This window comes from Apus apus, chromosome 3 (genome assembly GCF_020740795.1).
Source record: "Apus apus isolate bApuApu2 chromosome 3, bApuApu2.pri.cur, whole genome shotgun sequence".
Lineage (NCBI taxonomy): Eukaryota > Metazoa > Chordata > Aves > Apodiformes > Apodidae > Apus > Apus apus.
The window spans coordinates 104,953,586-104,972,437 of NC_067284.1; the positions used below are offsets into that span (position 1 = coordinate 104,953,586).

General features: G+C 40.8%; 1 protein-coding gene across 1 annotated transcript in view; it reads right to left on the minus strand.

Annotated features, from left to right (window-relative positions):
- The window catches only part of ELP3 (elongator acetyltransferase complex subunit 3), a 96,052-nt gene that overhangs the window by 67,903 nt on the left and 9,297 nt on the right, over positions 1-18,852 (minus strand). Inside the window, exons 6-7 of the mRNA XM_051613570.1 lie at positions 18,430-18,498; positions 16,888-17,042 (exon numbers count right to left, since the gene is read on the minus strand). Of these exons, the coding sequence (XP_051469530.1) occupies positions 16,888-17,042; positions 18,430-18,498 (224 nt within the window). The remainder of the gene's footprint in view (positions 1-16,887; positions 17,043-18,429; positions 18,499-18,852) is intronic.

Sequence of the window (18,852 nt, forward strand, 5' to 3'; positions counted from 1 at the left end):
AGGTTTGAGCTCCATCAGGACTTCCCCATTAAGCACTTTAACAAAGCCAGTGACCTGTCAAGCCAGTCCGGTTTCCTGCTTCTCAGGATCCAGGAAGTTTGAGGAGGTTGTTCTGGAAGATCAGATAAGCTCACCTAGGATTATTCACCTTTCACGGCATCCTTCCATGATATCCTGCCTTTTGGTTCCCTGGAGAGGTTTAAGTCTGGTGTCCTGAATTCTGACATCTTCATTCTGCTACTTGCATTCCTCAGGGTCTTAAGATCAGAGTTACTGCAGCCAAGACCACACACCTCCCTCTACCAGCTCTCTGGAAATAGCAAATCTAGGGAAGTGCTTCTCCTCAGCACTGGATGAGCCAACTATTTCAAAATATCATCATAGCATACTCCAGAAATATCCTAAATAAGTTGTGTTCCACTGTGTTGCCATTCAAGCAGGTAACAGGGTATCACATTAAATTCAAGGAGTTTTGTATATAGTACATTAAATGCATATATTCTAATGCTGACATCATTTTTATACTTTTTCTTAACATTATCTTGTATTTATGCATTCTTCCTGTTGACTTTGATACCAAAAACAGCCACAGAACTTTGCAGACACGCCAGTGCTATATCCAGATGGAACATGATTTGCCTATTCCTATCCAATTTTCCACTATTTATACAGTCAAGGGTAATTTGGCTGCTGAATCATACAGAAATCTCATGATAATGCAACTTAACTTCTAAATATTTTCTAGATATTTCGCCGCTTCTCAGAATAGAATTCTGCAACATTCCTAGAAAAACAACTTTACATTTTCCCCTAATAAAGTACACAGCTTGCTTGTATACAACTTACTACTGAATACAGATTTATCCCTTGCATGCACATCACCAATATTGATAGCTCCTGCCAACCCTTAGAAATTACTATTTTAACAGAAGTATTAAACACAAGGCCCAGAGGCAAAAAAAACCAGAATCCTATTAGAAACCATTCAGGTCAATGATGGTAATTTTCTGCTATGCCTGTTTTGAAAACCAATTTAATGGGTGACATGTTGTTCTAGTCTCTTTCTTAGCGTCAAAATATCTCACTGTACCAAGTCAATTATCTTCAACTTTATGCATATTACACCTCATTTCTCAAAAAAAAAACCACAACAAACAACAACAAACCCTGTCAGCTCACTAACAGGATACAGTGACTTATCATGATAATGGAGATGATGGATTTGCCTTCACTTAATCTTTAGAAACAACATCCATCCTGCACATATCCTGCAGGAATGGCATGCTAGCCAGATAACAAGAGGGAACATTCTCTACCCAACTGGTCAGACAGCCTGAAAAGCAGGTATCTAGAGCTCTGAAGAGACTGACTTCAGGATACTCAGTCACAAGAGGTTAAGATGACACGTTCAAAACCCGCCTGTACGCGTTCTTGTGTGATGTGCTCTAGGTGATCCTGCTCTGGCAGGGGAGTTGGACAAGATGATCTTTCAAGGTCCCTTCCAACCCCTAAGATTCTGTGATTCTGTGAAATTAAATGGACCTAAACTGAATACTGCACCCATGATGGTCTTGTATATAAAGTTCACTCAATTTACAGGTTCATTCTGGCATTCGCATTTATGATGTGCATTTCTTCTGGAACCTGAGAGTGGAGATTGACTTCACCTTCTCCAGCAGCAACAAACATCTTACAGTATTTCTCCTCCTTCCCTGCAACAGTCTTATTTGTAATACATGCAATTTGTAATAATAATCCCATATAATCAAAAGAATAATCAGAAATCAAGACAAGTGTGTAGCACAAGATGACAGTGGGGAAATTTTAACAATGACTGACCGCAGAGGTGAATTATGCAAACACAATAGATGGTAAGCCATACAAATGGAGGAAATGAGATACAAAGAAACCCTGAGATTTGAGCAGGCATAGTTATTGTAAAGTCAGTTCTTTTCAGCATGATTACAGAACTGTCTGAAATAGGAAGAAGTAAAGAAGAGATTATTAATTTTAATCACTGGAGAATATTTGAGTGAATTTTCAGAGAAAGCTGGTACATTAAGCAGACCTTTAAATCAGAATCAGCCTCTTAAATAAGTTCACTTTTTTAGATCAAAAAGGCACCCACCTCTCCACCAGACACAGCAGTTACATGCAAGGTGTCAGGTACTTTCTCACTTAGAAAAAAATCAGCCTAGTTCTGCCATAAAACAACCCCTTTAACAAAGCCTCTACTCAGTCTCGATTAAACTTTGGTCTACAGACAAAAGTCTCATCAGCTAAGAGACCTGAACATCAATGACTCAATTATTTACAATCCTAACTACAACAGCTTCCCAACTGCCTCGCTGGGATCAGAGTGGCAGGATGCCAGACAACACAGAAAGTTTTGCCTTGTCCCAACAGGCTTAGAAAATATAAACTCTCCTTCGCTGGAGACATTCAAAACCCGCCTGGATGCCTTCCTGTGTGATGTACTCTAGGTGACCCTGCTCTGGCAGGGGGGTTGGACTAGATGATCTTTCGAGGTCCCTTCCAACCCCTAGGATTCTATGATTCTATGAACTATAAGAATAAAGGTGGGTTAAGACAGTGCATATACAGCACATTAATCACGCACCTTTAACTTTAAACTATTTATCTGTTTTACACATTACAGAGTAGAAGAGTACATAAAGAGGAGGTAAACAGAGATGCAAAAGAGCAGAAAAAGCCACAAGAAGCAGCAAAAATAGTTCTAAGGCAGTTATCAATGAGAACCAATCACCAAGAGTAAGAAGTGTTTAGGTGTACCCATCTACATGGAAAGAAGGGAAGGATCTAGAACAACACGTCCAAACTGACAGTTCCCAAAACCTTTTCTGCAGGACAGTCCAGCATTACTACAAAAGCCACAGAAAACCTTTGTGAAGATGGAATAAACTACAAAAATGCTAATATTACTTGATCACTATTGTTGCCAATGGATTATCCAACACCAGCAATTTCCACAAAATGTGGTGCTCCATGGTCACACACATGGCATGAGAAGTCACAGCTTAGCTGGGAAGGGGAAGGCACTGCTGCTCATCTACCTTTAGCCTCTCCCCAAGAAAACAAACAAACAAACCAGCTGCAAACCTGCTTTTTAAGAGATGCTTGGAGTCTTGTGGAAAGAAGGAAGTGCTAGAGTGGGTGGGAAAAATCAAGAATTTTAATCATCGTCCAAAGGCAGAAGGTTCCAGGTCTTAGCTTTGTGAACAACAAAGATTGTGAACACTCAGCATCTCAAACAAGTCTAAAATCTTGAGGAAAAGCCTTCTTGTACCCTTGACTACAAGAAGCATGGTCCTAGGTGTTATACAATTACAGGCGTTCAAGACAGACAATGATGTCTATACAGTGGAATTAAGACAAGAAGTGACACCTTTGGTTTCTGAAGAGGAAACTGACAATATAATATAAAAGTATCTCATGTACCACATCCTCATCTATTGCTTAAATGACCTCCTTTTTCTTGACCTCTAATAGCTCTGCTTTATCACAATGTCAATCTCCCAAACACAGCTAGCAACAATTAATTCAATAGCTACAATTTCCTGCTAGTAAACGGAACAGGCAACATCTTACTTTTCCAACATGTTTCAAAAGTGGCATTTCTGATGATTGCTCAGAGTAGGTACTTCTGAGAGCTCAAATGTCAGTTATGTGGCTTTATGCTGCTTCCTTTTTATTACATTTCAGTGTTTTCTTTATCGTCACTACCAGAAGTACAACAGACTGCTTTGGTTTGTTAGCAGCATCAGTTTCTCAAGGTTCAGTTTTCAAATACTGAAAAACTCAGTTACTTAAAATAGAGTGATTTATTGACTACAAGATAATTTTCCAATTTTGATAAAGTAACAGTATTTATGCTTGCTAAAAGGTGAGAACAAATCATTATATTTTTTCATTAAATGCCACTAACAGAAAAGTCATACATAATTATGATCCCTCCTGCTGTGTCACTTGCTATTAGCAATCCAGAACAGGATCTGTGTTCAAAACAGTATCCATTCTGAAGAAAAACTCTAGAACTTACCAGTTCTCCCTTTTTCTTAATTTGTTTACCAAGTTGTAACCACAATGAATGGATCTGACATCTGAAAATCTTCCAAAGAAAAAGCACAGCACGAGCAGAAGCAGCGCAGTTATGTTAACACACTTCAGGCCTAATCAAAATAGGGCTATTTGCATGGACTAATTAAACGCCTGGCTGTAACAACAAGGAGGTAATGATGTTGGCTACAGAGGGAAGGAAGTGGGGGTGGTTTTTGTTTTATTTTTATATCATTCACAGCTTCCACAGAACAACGTCATGTAGAGGACCTCTGGGCAAGGAGGCTGTAGCTTTGCTGGAGGGACCCTGTCGTCCACAACAGCCAGGACAGAGCTGTGCACCAGAGCTGCTCTGCTCTTACCATGCTGGGCTAATAAAAGCATAATTATTCCAAAAGCCATAATCACTGCCTATTCTCAGAGGATATCTAAGCAGGCCTCTGAAAGGTTTGTCTTAGCTCAGGAGGCAAAGAAAGGATACTGAAGAGAAAACCCCAATAGGACCTTTTAACTGCAGGCTTGTTTTCTAAGCCCCTATCCATCAAGTTCGAGGCAAAAGCAATACAGATAATAGTTTTTGCAGCAATAAATGATTAGAAAGTTGTAACTGAATACACCAGGATGAATAAACGTATGCTAGAATGAAATCTTTCAAACAAGAAAATCTGCACATGGCTGAGTCTAACAAGAGCTGAACTACCACCTCTTTTTTACATATCTCAGCCAAAATTAAACGTTATGAGGGAAAAAAGGTAAAACAAGGCCAACACGGGCAAGAGAGTGCTTACCTTCTCTTCCTTTATGTCAGCTCTCTGCCTTTCTCAAGCCTGTCCCAGTGCGCACAGCCAAATCATAGTCTTGGAGACCAAAGCCTTCACATTTCTCCCAAAACAGAAGCAGTGACATGAGCTACCAGCTTCCTCATGCTGAGACCTAGGGAGAGCCAAGTCTCTGAACTGTCTTCAGATGGCAACTAAAGCGTCACTAACAAACTGACCTAGTCTGGAGGTGGAACAATGACCTGCATGCTCCAAAAACACACAAACAGTGCCTGGGACAAGTCCAGAGGTCCATTTAGTCCAATATCCCATCCACCCACGGCTGTTGCATATTCTTAGGCTAGAGCAATAGGAGTTGGGCAAGCTGCAGTGGTACTTTCCTTGAATATTCCAAAGCTGCCAATTATCTCTTCTTCAGGGACTCCCTGAGCCAGAGGTGTTATCAGTAGTAGTGGGTGTCTGCAGGACTTAGCAGCTCTCAATTGATATTTTTCCTATGAATGCATTTGGTCACCCCTCAGCCTAACCCTGTACTACACAAAGAAGTGCCTCCTTTGTGTTTAATTCCTCTTTCCTCCAATAGCTCTAGTTCTTGTGCTCTGGAAGATAACCAACATTTATTCTTTTCTTGTCTTCCCCACACTGCTCAGGATTTCATAGCTCTCTATTTTTTCACTCAAAGACTTTTTCCTCCCGTTCCACGGTATCCTTTTCTTTCTCTCCTCCCTTATTTTTAAAAAGCAGAACTGAACATAGGTTCAAGCTATCAAGGCACTCTTGAATTATGTGGTAGCATAACAATTTTCCCAGTTTGCTTTCTATTCCCTTCATTATAATTCCTCACATTGAGTTGGTCTTCTAACTAACACTGAGCATCAAGCCTCTGCTTCTCACAGTTATCTACTATAACTTTAAAATCTGGTTCCTGAGTGGCATTAGCCAATTTGGAGATCATTGTTCCATAGTAAAATAAAAAGTTTTTCTTACACACATTTCTCTATATTGACACTAATTTTCACCTGCTCCTTCACCACCCACCCAGTATGGTCAAGAGAACCTATTCCAGTGCAGATTCCTCTGGAACATCACTATGTATGCAAGGCCTTCACTCTTATTCCCACAATATCTGAAGAGGCTTTGGTGAAGGACCTAATTTTTGGAAATCCAAGTAAAGTTACACATATTTGTCAAATGCTTCAAAGAAAACAACAACCTAGATGTTTTGGTATGATTTTTGGGGTGCCCTACACATGGACAGGAGTTGGACTCAATGATCCTGATGGGCCCCTTCCAATTCAAGGTATTCTATGATTCTCTGGTTCTAATAACATTTGAAAATGACAATCAAGTAAAGAAGCCATGAGTGCCATCCTGAAAGACTTGAGAAAACTGCAAAAAGGAAGAAGAGATTCAGGTGACCAAAAAATTGAAGGTCCTATGAAGCTCTGGGCTTGCTACAAATGAAGGCAAGATTTCCTGTGCCAAACAGCAGCTCCTCTCCTATTTAAGAAAGGAAAATAATTTACAAGTAATGACAAGCCCTCCCAGGCTACCAAGACTACCAAAATAATTCTGAATTGGGAAAAAAGCCCACGCATGAGGGTTATCAACCCCAAACAGTATTAATTTAAAAACCATTTGTCAGTTTATGATGCAGAAGGAAAGCTTGGAAAAAAATATGCTCAGCAGAATTAGAGAAAATTGGAGATACTTTAAGCTCTGAAAAGAGACAAATGCATTTCTCAGTAACAATCTTGGAACTTCTGTCCAGTACCCTAGGATGAACACTAATTACAGAGTCCCACTCTTTGCTTTCAGCATCAGTTCTGTGCAGCGTGGTGGCCTTAACCCACAAAGCATTTCAAGTGGAGAAAAGCAGAAGGCTGCAGGCTGCATTTGGTTAATATTTCATTTTGGTCTATTTTGCCTGCCTGGTATCTTCTCACCAAGCAATATAAAAATCTTAAAAGAAGTAACTCAGTCCCATTTCAGCTGTCCCTTGTGTGGATTCCAGTCAATTTTATTTGACCTTTAGTTAAATTCCACCTCTACCAGGCAATCGATATCAGCTATTCCCACAGGACAGGTTTTACTCTACATCCCTTTCTCTTTTCATCCAAGTGTACAGAGCTGATAACACATCCCATCAACAACTAAGCATGTCACCACAGTGTCACCCAAGTGCAAGCAGCTCATCAGTCTGTTACACAGAGTGAAACAAAGACTGTTCTGAAACTTGCATGAGCAGATGCCCAAGATTTCCCCTTGATTTCTCACATCTTTGCTGTGCAATTTAGTTCAGGGAAACTTGAGAGGATAACAATTTACATGTCTGTTGTCAAATCAATATGATCAATGATTAGGTCATAATTATAGAGACAGCTTACCACAGAACAGTCAATATATAGTTATACAAAGGGTACAAAGGGATTTGGAAGAAAAAATCCTTATATCTAAAATTATTAAAGAATGACACAACAGTCTCTTTTATTAAATCTAAACTCAAGTTCAGGGTTTTCTTGCTACAGTTGATGAGAAACAGCACTAGGTGAGACTTACGGATTAAAAAGTCTAGTTCCAATTTCAGTTCTGATATTGACTCACTGTAGCCTAAGGAAAGTTGCATATACTTAGTAACAACCACTTCCTAGCTGTTACTGAGGAAAATAACCATTTCTGCCACTGCAAGGCAGCTTATAGTTCCAACAACTGGATGCCCTAAAAGCTATTGTTGCATAAAGACAGTGTCCAGTAAAGACTTTGCTTCATAGTTTGTGCATCTACCTACAAAACAGAATTTGTCTCGTCCCCATCTGACACTTGGATATAAACATTTAGCTTGAGGAAGGAAAGCAGCTTGATTGCTGCTTTGAGGAAACAAAGAAATTGTATCAATAAAATTACAAACAGAGCTAATAAAAAGCAGTCATCAGCCAAAACTGCCGATGAAAAGGTATGGTTTAGCTAATCTTCTTCTCTTGCCAAAGCAACTTCCTCACCTATAAAGCTCTCACAAAAAAAAAAAAAAAAAAAAAAAAAAAGAAAAAAAGGAAAAAAGAAAAAAAAAAAAGCCTCCAAAAACGTACACGGGCTTCTTTGCTCCATGCTTGTAAAACCACACGTTCAGGAAAAGGCTTGCTGCAGCAGCCTGCAAGAACTGATGGTGCTGTTTCCCTGGCTCCATTTGCCATCCATTGTAGCTCCAACTAAGGTGCCAACAGCTATTCAGCTTTTAATGGTGATTGAGCTAATTGCTTTGGAAATGTGCTCCTCTATGCTGAGAACCCCCTGCAGTGCTAAGTCCAACTCTGGGGTCCCCAACACAAGAAAGAAATGAAGCCATTGGAGTAAGTCCAGAGGTCACAGAGACGATAAGAGGGCTGAAGCAGCTCTGCTCTGGAGACAGGCTCAGAGAGTTGGGGTTGTTCAGCCTGGAGAAGAGAAGGCTCCAGGGAGACCTTAGAGCACCTTCCAATACCTGAAGGGGCTATAGGAAACCTGGGCAGGGTCTTTTTACAAGGGCAGGGAGTGATGGGTTGAGGAGGAATGGTTTCAAGATGCAAGAGGGGACATGGAGAGGAGATCTTAAGAAGAGATTCTTCACTGTGAGGCTGGTGAGACACTGGCCCAGCCTAGAGCTGTGGCTGCTCCCTCCCTGGCAGTGTTTAAGGCCAGGCTGGATGGTGCTTGGAGCAATCTGGTCTAGCAGAAGGTGTTCCTGCCCATACAGGCAGTTGGAACTAGATGATCTCTAAGCTCCCTTCCAGCCCAAACCAGTCTGGGATTCTGTGATTCTGTTTCAGCTTTTAGCTGCTACAGTAGTTTAAAACTGCATTCTCCCTAGGCACAGACATCCCTTGCAACTCCAGCAAAGACGTGTCTGTCCTAAGGAGCAAGTTTCCCCAGCTTCACTGGTAAGGAGAAAAGCCAAAGTTTTCTTATTTCAGCCACTCCCCCCTGCAAATGGCACACCAGGCTTACCAGATTGGAGACAGAGCTCAAGTAAAGGTGCGTGATACCTTGTATCTTCCTGGAGATGAAGAGAAGTTAAGACTTGAAGAGAAGAACAAGACCAAGAACCAATGCTGGAAGAAATAGGAGTATCTTGCAAAAAGCTACAGTGCATAAAAAGCCACCACCAGCTCAAGGAGTTAGAAGTCAGAGATGAAGAAGGAAACATCTCCTGGCCAAGCCTGCAATAAAGCCAAGACTTCAGGTGCAGGACTGAGTTCACAAATGCAAACACCTACATTGACCTGGGGCTCTCATCTCCCATGGCCAGTCAGAGCCCAGAGAGCATCGCAGGCCCAGAGCAGGTGCCTGCTTCAGCATGAGCTGGACCTTTCTCCGGGCTCACTGATTACACCTCCACTGGCTGTACAGCACTCGATCCCCACAAAAACATTTAAATTGAGTTGTCTTAACCCACAAGTTGAACCACATCTTCCCTCAGAACTGTTAGAGAAAAGGTGAATCTTATTTTTAATCTAGGGAGCAAAGGCTCTTGCCACTAATTTTAGAATTTTCAGAGCAGCACACCATCTGTCGCTGGAGCCAAACAAGGCAAAGGTCTTGCAGAAAAAGAAAAAACAAGTAAGCAATCGTACAATCCAAGGCACAGACAGGGGGTGACCAAATGAAAGCTGCACAAGCACCCCCAGCTCAGCCAGTTCCCAGCTTCTGAGTATTTGACTTCATAAACCAATAGGCCATGAGGAGGCACAGAGTCCCAGAGCACATTAGCTGCAACACATTGCAGAAAGACGTATTTCAGAAGCAAAGAGCCTCTGCTCTGCCTAGTACAGTGTTCTCAAAACAGTCACAGGAAAACCACTCTTGACATCTTTCTATAAAAGTATGAAAATTAAACCTGCCTCTTTTTTTCTGCACGCCTACTGCACCCACCATGTTACTAGAAAATTACTTTTCTTTCAAATTAATTTAGCACTGTTGAAAGGCAGTGGATCTCAGTTTACAATATCAATGAGGCAAGCACAGCACAGCTGAGGGAGTTATAAACTGCATCTCCGTATTTTACCAGCCCATTTTAATTTGGGCTGGAAAGCAATCTCAGCTGAAAGAAGGAAAAAAGGTAGCACAGGTTCTGCGTAGCTCTCCAGGGCATGGGAGCATCAGTCTAAGATCATTTGCATCCTTACAGAGCTCAAAGCTGTTGCTAATGTTTGATCTTTGGCACACTTGGAAAATCAGAATACAACAGTATCTGAGACAATACTTCTGTATTACACAGGAGAGTGTAATACTTTGTGTCAGGGAGGAAATTAACCCAGAAATCTTATTCAGTACATGCCACACCACCTCCTTCGTGACATTACTTTTGGATCACCAGCACCATTTGAACTTGAACCGAGTAACAGTCAGGCCAGGTTCATACTCATACAGGTGACCAAGCCACGAGCAAAACTCCATCTTCAGTTCCCAATCCCAGGTGACCACTCAGCTCCCATCCTAGTATCAGCTTTCGAGTGCAGGTCACCACAGAACTTCTTATACTTGCCAAATTACACACGCACAGCAGCGAAGCAGCAAAAGAGAGAGAAGTATTCCCTTTGGCAGGTGTTCAGCAGTAATTTGCTAAAAATGTACCAAAAAATGGCATTGAAATTCGTTATTTAGCTTTGACAATGTCATGACTGCTAGGGACATCATCCTTTCCACCAACGTAGGAAAAAATATGGATCAATGGTATTTACAAATATTGGTAAATTTGGTGTAGCTCAAACTTCTGTTATGACCAAACGCTACCACCTTGCAAACCTATGGACAAAGATACACTTGGCTACAGCATCCACCTTAGAAAACCTAAAATCAGATAATATCAGATATATTCCAGTCTACCTTCCCTACCTTGAGACACAAACCTGAATATTTTACACACAGGAGAAAATGCTGCAGAAATAGGACAGATAACTGGATAAGTATCACTTTACACAGCTGCAGGAAGGGAAAAGATTAAGACCTACCCATATCAAAATGACAAAATGACTTTCACTTTTATATCTTCCAAATAACACACACTTTAGCATCTAAAAATTGGGTCTTGCAGTAGAAAATAAGCAATGTAAAAATAAATTATGGCAACAAGGGGCAGTCAGCTTTGGGGCAAATTTCCTCAAATTCTGCAAGCTGGAATATCATCCATACTGCAAAAGCATTTAGGGATAAACACACAGCAACTAATAGGTTTAAACGACAATCATGGGTCCTGTAGCATGGAAGAGTTGCATCCAAAGTGGGAAAGCAAAGAAAATCTGTGTGCTTCTCCATGATCTAGTCTCCAAATTTCTGGGAATAAAAGGAAATTCAAGTAGAATTTCTGTCATAAATGATGTGGCACAAAAACAATAGCCAGTTATCTCCTGCCTGGCACAGAAAAATCAGTGCCCAGTCACATGTCCCAAGGGATTTGACAGACAAGCTCTGATGGATACAGCCACAGCAATTTACAATGTTGCTGGCTCCTGCTGTTCACTTCCTCCTCTGTCAGAAGCTGCTGCCTGCACAGGAGGGGATGCAGAACTGGCTAAGTACCCACAAACCTCAGCTGCCCAAATTGCTGCTAGAACAGGAGCTTAAGCTGGCAATTACAGCAGTTTGTGCTGGAGCTGCTCAAGCTGCAAGAGCCTACCTGACAGAGCACCTATTCATTATGGTAAGTTAAGAGGTGAGATCTGACTATCAAAATCTGGCAATTTGTAGCAGGGCAATTTAACAGGCTGGGCTCCCCACAGCCAAAGAAGTACCCTATCTTCTTGAATCCCTATCCTTTCCAGATTACATTAATTTGCCACAGGGGGAATCTGGCAGCCGAAGGGTGGATAACCATGTTTAGCTGCCTGTTTTGGAGGTGGTAACCTCAAGCAGAGGGTCCAGGTAGATAAAAGGAGAACAGTAACCTCTTAAATCACCCTAGCATGAATCACTGGAGCTAGTGAGTCAAAGCCCTCAGTTATTTCTGCCAGAGTCACAATTAGTACTCAGAAAGCACAATTAAGATACATTAGTGTAACAAGCAACCATATGTCAACTGAGCCATCTGAACTGCAGGAGCGCATCTTCTTTGCCTAAACTAACCACAAGGTAAAGCATGTTTGCTCAAACCTCCTTCTTTGAGATTCACAGGACAATAGAATTTCTCTCAAGCAGGGCCAGCAAAACATACATACCAAGTCAGCTGCAACAGCACAGGCACAAAAATATGCTCACTTGTTACCTCACGTAATTTCATTACTTGTCTATGCCCTAAAAGTCAAGCAGTCAGGCTAAATCTTGGTAAAATTACAGCACCATCAGCAGCAAAACTAGACTTACCTGCAGAAAAAAATATTTGGGAAACGGGAAGTTTAAACTTATTTGGGAAGTTTAAAACAGACTTCACCTTTGGTAATAAAGTGGGAGCTTTTGAAAGTAGGTTCATTCTTCACTACTGAGAAGCAAAATTAGGATTTGCCTAGTTGTCAACCTTCATAATCACTGTATCTCTTATGGAGAAACTGCAGCTTCAATCAGAACTACTGATGTACGAGACCTAATGTGGGTGTTTCAGAAAACAATATAATGATTTATTCAGAAAACACATAATCTGATAACCATATAAGACACATTTTTCATGGGTTGCTCTGATCTGACACGTTCCAGAAGACTGACTTCCAGCTGAGTTTAAAATGTGTCAGGAGCTACACATATCAAACCAACTACTGCTGAAACTGACAGTTCTTGGGGTTGTTTTTTCTTCCTGGGATGGGCTAAGAGGTCTTAAACTTGAGACACAATAATCCAGCTCTAAGCAGTGGTTATTTAAAACTTTTCTTCTTCTTTTCTTCCAGCAAAGGCTCTAAGGTAGCTGTATCTATCTGCTTAATGCTTGCCAAAAGACCAATAAGGCTTTTAGGATATCTAAAGGAAATTTCCTCGTGCATAATGAAAACATTTGTGGCAGCAGGAAGCATTGCTGCCTGCCCACCAGCCCAGCACATGACACAGCCAACAGTGGAAACATAAAAGGACACTTGGAAAAAGGAACCAATGACAAGCCTAAGAAAAAGGCAGTCTTACAGTGTCATCTGGCACTAGGAGCTGCAGTTTCTCCACAGGGAATCAAAAGCAGCTGACAGTACTGACTTCTGCAAGGTCTGGGCTTCAGAGCATGATGGAAGTGGAAAATGAGCTTTTTAGGAGACTATTGAATGATGAGTTGATGTAAAGCCAAACCAATCTTGGATTATGAACCTATTATGGAAATAGTCTTTATGTTTGCTGGGCACCTTATTGTCATATAAGTATCAGGTACACAAGCTACCTGAACTGCAGAACCTGAGGTTCCAGCAATTTTATCCCCTACTTTCTTTGCCATTAACAATGTGATTTACCACCAGACTGAACATCAGACAATGCACTGATACCGTTATAACATTTCAAAAATAACTTTTGTGCATTTTTAAATACATTAAGAGAAGCCAGGCTTGATGCCGCAGTCCAAGGAGCTGCATGGGTGCATGTCCTAGAGGGACCTTTCTGCCACCTACGTTTCTCAACGCAGGCAAGTTCTCATTTGGCCTCATTCACTAATTAAAAGTCAGATCCTGGCTCACACAAGAGGTGCTCAGCCCTTGCAGTTAACTGGTGAGTCACAGTGGCAGTTAAATATACCCAGCACCACTAATGACTCACGGGTCAGGTGAGAGGAGCAAATCGATGAGGAGTAGCAATTCTCATTTGCATGTGTATTTTACACTTTGTTGGTTCATTGTCCTCACAAAAGAGCAAAGCCAGACACAATCAAGTCAACACTTTGGCTTGATGGGAACAATTCCTAAAGAAAGATGTATTTCTCTAGTGTACTACAAGAAAAAATTGTCTTGTAGTAATTCTTCCGCCATCATTACAAATCTCCTCCTAAAAAAGCAAAGCTTATCACCGAAGTCCACAACCTTGCTTGATTGGTATCCAGAAGCCTGCCTACTGAAGTCTCCCAAGTGGTGTTCTCAGCAGATGAAAATTAGAACTTCTCAGTCTTGTTACACACTCTCTGCAAAACCAAGATGCCCTCTGGCATTGCAATTCTTCACTCATTCCTTGGCCAACTTATTTCTCAATTCAAGCATACCAAAGCACCTCATGCAAAGACTTCCTTCTGAATAGTCTAAAGCGCTTATTACTTCAATAGGCAGGTGTTACAGAAATATTAAACACCAGCAGCACCTTCTCAGCAAAGTAATTTCCTTCCTCCACTTGTGAAAGACTCATTATGAAAGTGCAGCAGTTTATCTCTTTACCAAAAAAAAAAATAAAAAAAAAAAAAAAATCAAACTTCTGGTTAGCAAGTTCATGTATGTAAATGCAGTCACTTCTACATGCATGTCCTGTTCATGCACCCATAAATAACCCAAAATCTTAACTCACTTGAGGTCCACTCATACAAAAAAGGATCTACTGCTTCATAAATACAGGGATAAAGTGAGTTCTTCACACCTCCTAAGTTAAGATGCATTGGATTTGTAGATCAATCCACATCCTTGTAAAAAGTCCCTCCCCAGCTTTCCTGTAGCCCCTTCAGGTACTGGAAGGTGCTCTAAGGTCTCCCCAGAGCCTTCTCTTCTCCAGGCTGAACAACCCCAACTCTCTGAGCCTGTCTCCAGAGCAGAGCTGCTCCAGCCCTCTGATCATCTCTCTGGACTTGCTCCAACAGCTCCATGTTCTTCTCATGCTGGGGACCCCAGAACTAGAACCATCTCTGCACAGGGGTCTCACAAGAGAGGAGAAAGAAGGGGAGAATCACCTCCCTCAACCTGCTGGCTGTGCAGGTTGTACTGTACTGGCTGAAACTGCACAGAATCACATCCTTTTTATCAGATTAACTGAGACCAGAAGCTGCAGTGGTCTCAGCATGACTAAGTATTATATGAAGAAAATTCAAAATTACATCAAGACGAGGATGTCAGATTGATGAGCTCTTCAGTGCTGTACAATTCAGCCCATATAGGTCAGCATACCACTATCACTGGAAAGACAGCATTGGACATAGAAGCAGAGCTCAAGTTTAGGACAAAGTAAAGAAATGAATGGACAAAAGGAAAAAAAGTGTATTGACAGTTAGTTGGATAGAAGTCTATATAGCTAGATGCTGCACTGATTTAACCAAAGGTCATGATCAGAAAAACTTTTGAAGAAGTATCTGACTGAAGGTCTCCATTAGGGAATCACTGTACAAAATCTGTAATTAAATAATGATTCGCACAAGAAGGAAAAATTTCAAGGTTACCATAAATTTGTTCACAATAAAGGGTGAGAGAGACCAGATCTCAGATTACAACCTAAGGCAGTACCCACAATATAGGACAATTAAAATACTGTCAGTATTCCCCTTGTAGTATGGCCTCCATTGATGGAAGTAGAAAGGGAGATGGGCTGGATCTTCATGTACAAAGAGAAATAAATTCAACCTTGACTGTTTATTTCAAGTGTCACTGATGATCTCAAAGCAGTACTGCAGTGACACAGTACAACAACTAAATACAAAAAGCACAAAAAGTAGAAGGTCTGATTCATCTTGAACCCAATTTTCTCGCCTCTAGAATATTTAGGAAATGCAACTTGAATAACTCCCACATACCTCCATTTACTAAGCCTTTAACATGAATTTTATGATAAAAATATAAACCTTTTTTTATCTGCTACAAAAAACCCAAATTGTTAGTGCAGATTTTCTCACATTTCTCTGTGGACTTGCAAGGCAGTACACTGCCTTCAGTCACTTTATTTTGCATGCACTTAAAATTACTTGATCATACAGTCAGTGTTGTAAATAGTTTCCTCAATCTGCAGAGCAAAGGACAGTCTACTCAAAAAGCAATTTTTGGTCCAATAAAATTAGCTAGACACCTGCAGCAGAAAAAAACAGGTAATAACCACATCCTGAACCACCTGATGCACATACTTGCAGAGCACTAATTTGAATAGACCACCTGCAAACTCTATCCTTCTTCCATAATGAGCTGTGTCCTTCTTGTGATCAGAACCAGGGCACTAGAGCAAAGGAAAAGCAATTCTTGTTCATAATTTTATCTTGATAAAATTTACTTGGAAAGAACAGCATAGTACTTTTTGTCTGGTCTTTGAATGACTAAAAAAAACCAAACACGTGAATAATACCAGTATAAGTGTTTGCCGCCCTCCAGAGGAAAACCATGTGAAATTACAGCTTTAAGACACGAAGGCAGACGTGAAGCTAGACAAGGCCTTAGTCTTATTTAATTTTAAACACACTTTCTTTAGTAGATGACAACGGTATCAAAGAAAATCTACTGCACTGAATGATGACAAGGTAACAAACTAAAACTGTCAGTAGGGATGCTCACCTAGATTTAACAGCTCCAAAATGTCAAATATTTCTCATTTTTCTTCTTGATTTTATACCGCAAAATGCACCGGAAAGATGGATTTAACGACCCAAAGCACACACAGATAAATCAGCCTCCGTTTTTCAGCTCATCAGCTGCACAATGAGAAGAGGAGCATCTCCCTCTCACCCTGCAACACTGCAAGGGTAACTGCATTTCAGACGGGGCTCGGAGAGCTCCTGAGCGCTGACGCTGTTGGGGGTGAGTCATCCCTTGCGGGAGCTGACGTCTGGCCTCCCTCCAAGCCAGGATCAGCTCCCCTTCCCAGCTAAAGGAAATAAATCCCATGGCAATGTGATTCATCACCACTCCAATTCAAGGTGATGAGGCATAAAAGGTAGAAGTCCAGATGGAATGACAAGAAATTTGAAGCAGCTTAGCATTTCCTGCACGAGAGAATAGATAAACCGTGGCCCTGTGTTCTGCTGGTGCTATGCAGCACACAAACCAATACTGCAAGTTGAGCTATAAATATTCTGTGCCTAAATATGTATTTGGAAAACATCACCTTCAACAAAAAAAATATTAAAAAAATCTGTCTTCAGTATCTTCTGTTCTTACATCAGAGAACACTTTTAAATAATTACATTAAAGAAAACCAAAATGCTTACCTGACAGCCTCTGCCACATTATTGGAAGTGTGACCTGATAAGGCATCATGAAGGTTTCGGATGAAGTAATCTCTGTAGTCCTCAGGTAGGGCCATGAATGTTCCACCCATCACAATGAACTCTACTTTATCCACACTGTGCCCCAACTGCTTCAGCTGTAAGATTAAAAGTACCAGAGAAAAATCACGTATTAGGGACTTCTCTGACAACCCACATGTTCTTATGCTGCATTTCCTTCTTTAGTTGTAATACCTTTCATAAATTACAAACCATTCACACTTATATTCAGATTTCTTATAATCCTCTCCCAAAAAATCCCTCAAAACCTATTTTTCTGCTGCAAGAACACACATACAGATCTCAAGCCCATATAACAGGTTTTCTTGATAAAGCAGAATGATTTGAGCCTACCATCTTCCTGATGGAGTTACACTGGTTGCAGTTTGAAACTAGCTTAGCTCTGGTCAGTAGGAGATGCTTTCCTTGCACTTGTATCAGTCCATGTATAACTAACTTTCCTTAAAAACTTGTGGGAGAAAAGGATTACACCAAATCCATGGAGAATTTTCCAATGGATTTTTTGGTGGTAAACAGAAAACCAGTCAAAGCAGAATAGGATTAAGAAACTCTTCATATGTAATTCTCCAGCAGAGAACCCCCCGAAAATTGGGTAGAAAAGCCACTATTTCGCTATTAAATTCCCCATGTAACAAATTAGCAAGAACTAGCAACTGCCACAAAAGCTGAGTACAATTTCGTTGTAATAGGGTCTCGTATCAGTCATCAGGTATTGTTTAGATCAGAGAAGATCTTGTAAGAAGTTCAAAACTTGTCATTCATCTAATGAAAATGACAGGCAATTAAAAGCTTTAAAAATAATTCCGCTATGGGAATCAAGTCAGTCTTGTGTAGAGTTATCAAATAATGAAATGCTGAGGTTAGAAGGACCTCTGGAGATCACCTGGTCCAAACTCTCTTCTCAAAGCAGCATCAGCTACAGCAGTTTGTTCAGTGCCGTGTCCAGACAGGCTTTGAATGTCTCACAGGATGGAGACTGCACAGCCTGGCCCAGTGCTTGGTCACCCTCACAGTTAAAAGCTGCTTCCTGATGTTCAAGTGGAATTTAGAATCATAGAATCATTTGGGTGGGAAGGGACCTTTAAAGCTTTTCTAGTGCAATCCCTTTGCAGTGAGCCAGGACATCTTCAACTAGATCAGGTTGCTCAGATCCCCATTCAACCTGATCTAGAATATTTTCAGGGCATCTACCACCTCTGGTCTGTCATTCACTCCTCCCAGTTTTGTATCATCTGCAAACTTGCTGATAGTGTGCTCTGTCCCAACATCCAGGTCAGGAACACAGAGGTTAAACACTGTTGACTCCAATATTGACAGCTGGATTGTATCACTAGAGATTGGCCTCCAGCTACACTTGGTGCTCCTGATCCCAACCCATTCAGCTCATCAGTTCAGGCAATTAAAAACATTCTAATTATTTTAATCACAACCAAAATACATTCCCCTTTCACTGTAAAAATTTACCTGTTCCACTCTATGTCTCGTTTGGAGATAGGGGTCATATCTAGCCCGAATCGCCCTCATGGACGTTGGCTAAAAAACACAAGAAGATAAACTTTGCAAACTCTTTTAAAAACAAACAAAAAACTCAATCAAACCAACCAACCAACAACAAAAAAAAAACACAACAAAAACAACACAGTGAAAAGGAACAGAAGACAACGTTTAGTACTGAAATGCTTAAGTCTTCAAACCCTAATGGACCCTCTAGTTTTCAAACTCACCACCCAAGAATCTCTCCAATTGTAAATTTGAATTTATCTCCTTAACACATTTTTGCCCTGACATGGTAATATAACATAAAAAAGAATGACACAATTTTTCAATTGTTTAGTGCATTATGATGGAATGGATGAAAAAATCTCTGCAATGAGATTGCAAAAATCA